Here is an 11083-nt window from a genome sequence, read left to right on the forward strand (position 1 = left end):
GGGGGGGGAAACACAAAACCACCATCACCAACAACCTCAAAAAGAAAGAAAAGATAGTTACTAAGGTAACCATCTGCTTCTGTTACATACCCATCTTCAGCACCCGCTCTGCAAAATTAAGTTAATAATTAATCTCATGGATCTCTCCTACTAGTTCTTTCAAACTGACATATTAAAAAAGAAGACTAATTTAAAACTGACTACCATGGTGTGTTACCAAGCTTTACCATACTATCCAGCTATTATCCAGTAGTTAGCTTCAAAACAATCCTTCCTCCTCCTGACTCCCCAAAATCTAACAGAGCTGCAGCCAACACTTTAATATTCTTGGTTGGAGTTTTGTTACAGGAGGAGGGATACTCATTGCTATGTTTAAAATACTATGCTTCCGTGTAACATATGCAACTAACCAAAAGACACTTCAGGATAGTCTGGGAGCTCCTGAATGCATGACATGAGGCTTTCACATGAGGAGAACCACAAGGAAACTCAGAGGAAAAATGTAAAGTTAAAACTATGAGAACCAAAGCATCTTTAAATACAATCAGATATTAAGGGAAACTGAGAATAGCATAAAAAATTCTAACCAGTTTATCCATGACTATGTTTTCTGATAAATCTTCATACCCCTTTTCAGTTAAAATGTTAAAATTCTTTTAGCAACTACAGAAGGACAATATTTGTCTTAAAAGCTTTTCTTTCCCACCACCTTTGTATCAATACCTGATTATTAGAAATGGATAGCCTGAGGGGAGATAGCTTCCTCTGTTTATTATCTGCAATTTTCATTTTGGTGGCTGCTCCTTCACAGTCCAATGTGATGTTCTGATTTTGAGTCTCCTTTTCTCTTGAAACATCTTTCTCCTTCTTTCCCTTTTTCCTTCTGGTTTCATACCCAGTATTGATGTTTTCTGTAGGCTCAGAACGTCTGAGAACTGGACATTCAGGATTTTCTTTGAGGCATGCACAATCCACTTTGTATTTACTAGAAGTAATTAAATGCAGGAAAGAGTATTTTGATTAGGCCACACACCGAGGATACTCAGTATCACACAAGCTGATACATTTCAAATTAAATATCTGCTACACTGCAAGCCAACCATATCAAAAGCATTTGACTCATGTTTTCACCAAGATATATATCAGGGCTAAAATTAAAAAAAAAAAATCTCATATACTGGTTAACAGAAATTATGGCTGTTTGCCACATGGAATTCTTTTAAATTCAAGCTTAACAGTTGCTTGAAAGACAGAAGACATCTAGAACCTGAGTACAACCTGGATGGAAGTATAACCATCACATTAAAGAAATGAAGAGACTCGTGGAAAGGAGAGTTCTTGCTTTACAGAACAAGCTACAAGTCACTTTGTACTATTTTACGTTCCATCTGGATACACAGCAACTGTTATTCAAACACATTCAACTTACACAGGTGTCAGCTGCAGGTACTAAACGCAACTACTACTTACTTTTAAAAGGATCAATAACAAAACCCCCAAAGTTATCAACTGCGCAGTTTCTCAGGTTGTTGCCATATGAGTGATCTAGCAATGTGTATGACATTGAACAGTGCAAGGTATCTGGAGCTAATCTGATCCCAAGTTGACTAATACAGGTACTCTACGTACTCTACGTAACTAGTTCAGGTCCAGAAGCAGTGAAGGCATGTCTGCACAGCACTGCACCTGAGCTGGCTTATAAGCAGACCACAAAAAAGCATATTACCTTGGTGCAGCAAAATGTGAAACAGTTGAACTGTTTCTGGACCTGACCAAGTGCACATACAGAAACAGGCTCTTCAATGCTTCAGTTTCCAAGGTCAGTATTAGCCTAGGTGTTCCTGCACAATGTACCTATACTCTAGAACATTTCCTACTAGCCAAGAGAAATCATTACTAGATTATATCACTCAAAGGCTTTGTTTTGCCATCAGATTTCAAAGAGGTGTTTGAATAACAGTTCTTATATATGTGAATGGAACATAACCAATTATTTCCTCTACCAAGTTGTAGGATTTAAGGCACTCAGCATTCACTGTATTTGAACATTCTTAATCACATATTAGACAAGTATGATTTGTAACTGAATTTCACAGATGCTGTCTTCCTGAAGTTACACTACAGAGGCACTCTGAAACAAACAGGCGTTACTGATTAGTTACAGATTTTCTTCCCTCTAGTCTCCCCATGCTACAGCACACCTATATAAAGTTTCGTATTACCTCTTCATTCATATTCATCTAATTTTTATCTTTTCCACATAATTTATAAGCAACTGTAACACTGCTGAAAACAACCAAAGATACATACACAGAAGAAACACTGTTCTACTTAAGGAGCCCTGCGTTATTAAAGCATGCAAGAAAGTAAACAATATAAAAACAAAGCCACTCTTTGGTAACTTAATAAACATTAGATATACTTTAGAACAGCATACTCAAGTACTTACCAATTTCCATAATCAAAATCAAATGCTATAGTAATCTCTGCTCCCTTTGGAATGTTATGGATGGAGTAGATATAAAGATGAATCGTTCCATCTTCGATTGCATGCCTCACCTATATTCAAGAGAACATTATTACATCATCATTATTTACTTTGGGGTTTTTTGTTTGGTTTGTTTAAGTACCTATAGAAACTGTAGGCACTGCTCCAATTTTAAGTTGGGAAACTCAAGGAAAAGGGGACTCCTAAGTAAACAAAACCTAATTTAACTTCATGCATATACTCACCTCGGCATTTGGAGTACAAGAACGCCTGATGAATCGAGCTTCATTTCCAAAAGTCCTTGCATCAACACACATTTCCAGCCCATGGAATTTGGAGTAAAACAAAACGAATGGGTATGGTCTGAAAAAGATACAAGAAAACCAGAGTTTTATGATTTTTAAAAACAGTAAGTATCACTTATTCTTCATATTCTTAGCTGCGTAACATAGTATCTGGCATGATACACCAAATTTGTGGGTTAATCCAAGAAAGAAATATTTGCATTTAAGCTTCATGATTCTAAGAGTTATATTCACCAAATGTATTCTCAGAATACCGGAAGTTTGAGTTACAGACCCTGAATTTAATTCTTCTGCATAGAATCTAAAGGGAGGAACAGTAACAGGGCGAGTACTAGACACAGAAGACAATGTTAAGATTCATCATCTTTCTTAAACTTTTCTTATGGCAGGTCCTAAAATGAAACTCAGGTATATAAATAACACCTCCACATCCCTGCCTAACACCTGCAGTATCAGTAGCACCCAACCCTCCTGAAGAAAGGGGGCATCTAAATACTTTGCCAAGACATGCTTTAAGTTCTGCTATTACAAGTGCCAGGGAACCTTCCACCTTTACTGAGCAAAAGCTCTGTGTTCTCTCTCCTCCAACAGGCCTCTCGCAATTTCACACACAGGCGTGTCTGTGCAGTTAATGGCAGCACTGAAAATGATCCACAAGAAGAAGGCAACAGTTAAGCATTGCTCAGTAACTTAACCAATAGAGAACTCTGGCAGTAAAATGGCCCCAAATGGACCTGTGTCCAATTCCATTTTTGGTCTGAGGGACTAAAAATCTCACAGAAGAGAATGTCTTTGCCATTACCTTATGAATTTTTAGGATGGTAGAACCTGCCAATCTCTGGTTTAAGGTGCACAACTACCCAACTGAGAATGCAGGAATCCTGTAACCAGGGAAGAACAAAGAAAAGAGGAAACTAACTCCTGATCAGATTGGTAAGGATATCCGGAAGAGAGTGAGGAGACCAGATTCCAGCTGCAATTATTTTTAATCAGACAACAGTAAAATCCAAGACACTGCTGGTAACTAAGACCCACTTGTGTTTGAGGCAAGAGTTTGGCAAAACAGCATTTTAACAGTTATGTTATGAAAACATTTGGAATAAACAAACCTTTTAAAGAAATATCCATTAGCTTCAAATTGTTCTCTCAGCATGAACTTTCCTCTGTATTCAATAATAAGTGCATTAGGAGACAAGTCTTTGGCAGCTTTTAAAATTTTCTTGTTTTTTTGCACGTAACTCTATAAAGATAGAAATTAGTTTATGAAGTATCATTTTCCCATTATTACTATTAACAGCACATTATCACAACTACCGAACAGCTCTATAATGGACTAAACCCCCCCCCTTTTTGTAATTAAACCTCCAGACTGATCTGATCAAACTTCTATCAATGCAACTAGTTATGAACTTAGATTCAAAGAATGTTTTAACTGTAGTTCTCTGCTACATAGTTGAAAACCAAGATACTCATGTTCTCACAACTCAAGTATTATATCCCTTAGTGCACTTAACTCTCACCACTACAAGAACGAACTACTGCATTGTTTTGCATAACACTTCCAGAAGACTTCAATTCCTTCAAGCAAAACAAAACACGCAGACATAAGAGGATGTTCATGATTCATTCAAGAAAAAACAGAATAGGAAAATAACAGAATAATAATAAAAAAAATCCTGACAGTTTTCAATTTATTTTCATATCTTTAGATGGAAGGATGGCTTTTAATTAAAAACCAATACATACCCTGACAATTAGTGAACTCACACCTCTCATAACTGTCATCGCAAATCAAAAAGGAAGTAGCCTCTATGTAGGCAAAAGGCTCTGTAAGCAGGGATATTCCTCTAAGGAGGGTGTCCCATATGCCATGATGGTCTTTGAGGAAAAGAAGCAAAGATGCTTCCATTAATCTGCTACAGTAACTACTCCTCAAGATTTCTGTTATAAAATGCTAAGGTCTGTTATATGGCTCTGATTTTAAGCTGCTAAGCAAGTGATGTTAAGGATTGAAAAGATATTGCACAATTTCTTCATTAATTAGAAATTTCAGGATCACAAGAGCAAAAAAATACCTAAAAATTTTAAAATTAGTATCAAAGTATCACCATCAGAAACATCTTTCATGAACTTGTAAATAAAATTGAGTACCTAAACATCCTGAACACTTACCATACCTTAAGAAAAATGTGGACAATTAACATGATGCACATAGAAGAAAAAAAAATTCCAAATCCAATTTCCTGCTTCCTGTAACCACTACAGCTAGTGGTTACAATCTACTGTAACCACTCCGGATATTCCTTGCAGAGCAAAGAAACAGGAGCAAAATTATGTCCACCACAAAAGACAGTCTAAGGATAATCCAATGCCCAGACTAAGCCTAACATCTTAGCTATTTTTATGAGAACTGATATGCAACTATAAACATGACCAGGATGTATAAAAAATAATTACAAATTCTGAAAAAGCTGTTAAATCTCTGATGCTTAGATCTGGTGAGACAAGATAGAGAAAACTAATGTGAAGTCTTTTTTTTAAAAAAAAAAGGGCATTTATATGGGTAACTTTGTCATGGCACAAAACCAGCATGCAATAACAAAATATGGCACAGCTCATTACCTCTACTGGAGGTTTGAAAATCAGATTGCTGGTGCTGACTTCTTTTTTATCATTTCCATTGCCTAATCTCAGAGCTATTTTTTGTGCCTCCCTCTGGACACCCTCACTGTACTGGTTATTATTTGCTTCTTCGTAACGATCCATCCAGGCCTTGATTTTAGTTTCCCATCCAAAGTTCGAACTGTCAGTAGGATCAATCTCTGGTGCTGAGCCCTAAAAATTAAAGTAACCAACCAGATATTACAAGGCAAAAAAAAGACATTAAAATAAAAAAAAGTCTATAAGGTACAAAATGAAGGGCAAAGGTATGCCTTATTTTTTGGCTTTAAGCTTTGGATTTAAGCTTTGGTTTTTTTAAGGAAGTCCAGTATAAAATTATGCATTACTTAAAAGCATGAAATTGAATTCAGAAGCACTGCATTTGTCCTTTTAGGAACATCATCATTTCATAAGTATTGCCCAATATACAAGAGGAATACACTCCCTCTTCAAAAGGGATTCTAGCTTTTACTGTGGTGAGAATGGAGACTAAGATTGTTTCCTCCCATAACTGCACTGCAACATGAATCTATGCACGAGTTGGAGGATCAGATTTCCCTGTCTACTCAACTTTTGTGAACATATGCACATACAAAGAACTCCAGCCTCCATCCTGTAATACACAGATTTTATTTTCCCCTTTCAACTTCAAGGGTCGTACTGTATCTTTCTTCTGCTTCACATCTTACTAAACTTCACTAATTCTAGACCTAGTCACACTGGGCTGTGACTCTGTTACAGGCTTTGCACAAATCGTTTTTCTCCCCTTATCTGCTCCTCACTAAACAATTTTCTTCTGTGGTGCTTCAGATCCTTTCACTTTTAAAGAAAGTGCCATTGTACCTTCAGACCTCACAAGCATCAGCCAGGCTGCAGCCAACCAATGCTCCTTACGGACAGCAGCAGCCAACCAACGCTCCCTTTTCTATCCACCTGAGCAGAGACACTATTAAAGATTAATAAAACACCAAGTAGTTCAGCAATTCAATTTACCTGTTTACATTTCTTTTGTGCATCAAGAGAACCATACACACAAACAGCATTAAAGAAGGTGTGATGCTAAGAAAACCATGAAAAAACACATTGGAACCTTATAAACACCATATTCAAAAGCACAAAATACATTTTCTTCCCCAATTCTGCCTTCACTGTTCACCAAATTACATCTTATACATTTCAAATGTAAACTGTCATCCAACTTGTTTTTATACATTGCAAGGATAATTAAACTATGGCAAACACCTAGTTTTTGCACATTGCAGCATTTTCATTTCATAGAAAATTTAAAGATTGCTGTAACATTTAAATCACACAAAGCAGGTGCCCCAACATGATTCCTTAAACTATGCCAGCACGTTGCATAGAGTCCCACCAGATGGAGGTATGAGAGCAGAACCACTAGTTTAGTTTTCAAATGCAACACAGCCATTTCGTTCTTTTGCTGCTTAGAGCTATGAAAAGCTGGAGCTACTAAGTTCAACTGAGGTGTGCATTCATCTTCACTCCCTTGCATGGCACAAACCAGTCCTAATTGCTCCACTGGCTCTTGAAAACCAAATATTCTCAGGATAAAAATTTAGACTATACTACCTCAGTTAACTTCACAGGACATACAAGATGCAGTGTTCATACTTTTATTTAAAATAACTATGATAATAATAATAGCAATAGTAATAGCATATGCAGTACATTAGTTATCGAGAGTATTTTAGTGCTTAATGTGTAGCCCAAATTGAATCCTTATGTTTCCTATCATTCAAGTAACGCACAATCAAGGTTCAAAACTAAACCCAAAGAAAATCACATTACCTTTACTCGTGAAGACTTCCTGGATCCTTCTCGAAATGCCTGAAACAAAATTAGATATTTACATTCTCTGGAGGAAATGCAAAACCTCTTAAGGAATTCAAAAAAAAAAAAATCTATCAATGAATTAACAGCTTTGTGATGTGGACCATCCTCAATAAGACATGCAAGACGATGACAACAGAACACACTGCACTGAAAACTCAAGAAGGCAGCACGTTACATCTCTCAAAATACATTTAAAAAAAAAAAAATCAATTCAGCGTTCCAAGCTAAATGCATACAGGATGTCAGAGCTAGTTGTCCAGGTACCCCTGCCTTGCTCCCATTTTACGACATGGATCTCATGAACTTCAGAATCCAAGGCAAAGTAACTGAAAAGTTACTTATGGGACACCCCAAACTTTCCAGGCAAACCTGTAAGTTGCCCACATCCTTCATGATGCTAACTGTGGAAAGAGAGCAGGGAGACGCAGGCATCACAGATGTCCTATCTTTTGAAAATAGTTTTTCATTCTATAAGAAAATCTCATTCTTGGTATCATTTCACGCAATTTTGGGAGGTAACAGAAGAATATGTGGCAGTAAATTTATATCCAGAACCATTCATTCAAAAGGAAACATTTTACTCAAGATTTCCAAAGAGCTATCGATAATGAACTGACTTCCTTTCAAGGACAAAATTCTCACCCAAGCCAGTGAAACTGAACTGCAGAAAGGACCTTGTTAGTTTAGGAAAACTCATGTACTTTACTTCACAGATATTGTATTTGTCTTCAGGTATATTTTTTTACACCTGTGGCTAAATGGTACAACATCAATATCCTGTTTACCAAAGTAGTTTAGTTGGTAACTTTCTGACAGCACACTTTCACACAATTTCACTGAAATAAATGAACATGAAGTCGTATCAGGACAACCATCAGCAAACGTTCCTGAACTTAAAAAAACTGCAACTGAAGACTTTCACCTCTGACTATCCAAAAGCTTGTTCTGCCCCTCCTCCAACCGTATCAAGTGGTCCAGTAAATGCAATTCCTCCTTACAAATTCTGCCTCAATTTTAAAATTGAACTTATGTGGCTAGTACATATTAACTTAAACTGGGGGGTGGAATGGTGAGGAGGACTGTCAGGGAAGAGGCAGGGAAGACTATAATTTACTGGAGAGTATTAGATTTCAAGTTTAGTAACAACAGTCTGATTTTTGAAACCAGTATCTCTTAAGAGATGTCATATAGCTGTAATTTATAAACACAGAGTTACAAAAAAGAAATTACATTCACTTACTTTTTTACATTTTGCTATGTTCTGTTCTTTCTCTCCACTTTTTTTCCTTTTCTTGTCATTGACTTTTGTAACTCTTGTAGGAGTTATAGTAATTGTAGTTGGTGTATGTTGAAAAGCAGTATAGAGTTCCACAGGAACCTCATCTCCACTCTCTGTAGCGCTGGTATCCCCATCTTTAAAACAAAGAACATTCTGTAAACAATCAAATAATGTAGAAAGACCATTCACTAATTACTCTATACCTGCTTTTAAAAAATAAAAATACATACTGACAAATGCTTCAAGCACTCGCATGCAAAATTCCCCAACAGTTGCAACAGTATGAAAATGAATGAACACTAAGAAGCTGGTAATTAACAGATATTTGTAATGACAGGTAAGAAAAAGATACCAGATTAATTCCATTCAAAGAATGGAATTATATTATCATATTCCATTATAAGCAAAATTAGAATGAGAGCAAAAATGCTAAAACCCCCCTTCATTTGTATATAGCTTCATATGGCTTTAGGATTCTCTGAGATGATTGTATTCTAGAGATGACTAAAATTAATGACTGCCCAGCATTTCTTGTGAAGCCCTATTAATCAGTAATGCATAAGTTGTCATAAACTATTTCAGATGTAATTTGCAGTGTCAAGTGCCTTTCAACAGGGTAAATATGTCAATTTACTTTTAAGTCTTCTCTCCAAAATTCCCTAGCAGTAAGATTCTGCTACTCAGGGAAGGGGAAAGGGAGGTCTATTTTACTCCTAAGAGCAAGATAAGACACAAACTGACTGATATTTTTAGTTTGTGCAGCAGACGTAAAAGCCAAAGCCTGAAATTTACCATACCTCAGCATTTATGTCAAATATATCTCCTAACCTGAAACAGGATTACACTAGTTCTGCCAAGATAAAAGGCTGTGAAATATGGGGAGGACTGGAAGGGAGAGAGTGCACATAGATAGGAGACTGCTGTTCACGTGTGCTCAGTACAGACTCCTCTGATTTTAGTAGCTTTTCTAAATATTCTGCCTTCAATAAATATACTTCACAATAAGCAAGTCTTTTTCTGAAACTGCACAAAAGCTGGCTTTACAAATACTTAACATGAGAGCAAAGAAGACATTCCTTCTGAGCTTAGAAGTATGTTTCCTCAATCAGTGCACTCAGCAGTTCTAATTCTTGAAACCTTCTTTACTAAAGAACTACAGCTACTGGTTAGTCTGGATTTTTCTTGCTCTCAACATTCCTTAACAGGATTCTTCTGTGCATAGTAAGCAATCAAATTTTACCATCTTGGTTGTTCTTTTGAACAATTTATTAGGCACATAATTATACTTTCCATATTAGAAAATGATCATGTTTTCTGATTTATTTACACCTCTGCTGGGACTATTTTCTGAATTAGCATCAAAACACCACATAGAAAGACTAATAAAGAGCAAAATAACCAATGACTGAGAAATGAAATCCCAAGGCTCTACTGAAATTGTCAGTGTTTTTAGTCCATGCACTAGCGCCCAGAGAATCATTATGTCACAGCCAAACACTTCTTCCCGTCCCACCCCCAAATCCCACAAAACACTGTCTTCCTTAGGGAAGCAACATTTCAATATTGTTGTCTACACTGTGCCCTAACTTACAGTAAAGGGTAATTACATCAACTGAACATATAATTACACAGAGTTGTTTTGAGACACTCCTTCCTAACCTACATAACAACCTCCTTTCACTTTGAAGAGCCTTAGTAAAGCACACAAAGGGAAGATTTTGCGTCTTGGAAGGCAAGATACAAACACTCCGCATTTCAGGAGAAGCTATGGGCCCAGACTCATTTCCCCATAATCAGCAAGTGATTTCATCAGCACTGATTTCAAGACCAGACAGCTTGAAGCAACATCCATGAACAAGTTTACGAATGTAGATACTCTATCTTTAAAACAAACAAAACAAGAAAAAAAAAAATCTGAAACCACACACACAAAAACCTCACAACCAAGAAAGCCAGTAACAATCTCAAAGTATCAAGGATACAACTGACTAGGGGCTTAACAAAAGTGCTCACTCCACTGAACCGCAGTAGGCACTCCAATGCACAGTAAGCTGCATTAGAATTAAAGCGGGCTATACACATTGCCAGGATATAAGTTGATGTGGTTACGCATAAAAGTTTAAGACTCTCACCAAATTTTGTATCACAAAATGTTCACTTAAAAACTCTTGAGGCAAATCAACTGATGTACTACTTACTCCCTACTGTTTAGCTTTGGATGCAACATGGCTAAAGCAGCTATTCTTTAGAAATCTTTACAATAAAAAAAAAATTATACTGTATTCTCATACCTAAATGAAAAGCCTTATTACACATCAGCCTAAAAAAAAAATTCCCTAAATATTTATTTACTCAAAGAACACCCAAATAATGCAATCTTAGCTTTAATCAAACACCTGTAACTTATTAACCAAGTAAGTTACAAGTAACATTCCACTACCACTGAATATTAAAAAATACTTAGATACATTAAAATTGATGCCACTTTTGCTTTCC

General features: G+C 36.4%; 1 protein-coding gene across 1 annotated transcript in view; it reads right to left on the bottom strand.

The window, feature by feature from the left end:
- The window catches only part of KMT2E (lysine (K)-specific methyltransferase 2E), a 60077-nt gene that overhangs the window by 19238 nt on the left and 29756 nt on the right, over positions 1-11083 (bottom strand). The window contains exons 8-14 of the mRNA XM_010133198.1: positions 8549-8721; positions 7264-7302; positions 5416-5628; positions 3903-4033; positions 2734-2851; positions 2450-2559; positions 724-985 (exon numbers count right to left, since the gene is read on the bottom strand). Of these exons, the coding sequence (XP_010131500.1) occupies positions 724-985; positions 2450-2559; positions 2734-2851; positions 3903-4033; positions 5416-5628; positions 7264-7302; positions 8549-8721 (1046 nt within the window). The remainder of the gene's footprint in view (positions 1-723; positions 986-2449; positions 2560-2733; positions 2852-3902; positions 4034-5415; positions 5629-7263; positions 7303-8548; positions 8722-11083) is intronic.

The sequence above is a fragment of the Buceros rhinoceros genome, unplaced genomic scaffold (genome assembly GCF_000710305.1).
Source record: "Buceros rhinoceros silvestris isolate BGI_N320 unplaced genomic scaffold, ASM71030v1 scaffold2313, whole genome shotgun sequence".
Lineage (NCBI taxonomy): Eukaryota > Metazoa > Chordata > Aves > Bucerotiformes > Bucerotidae > Buceros > Buceros rhinoceros.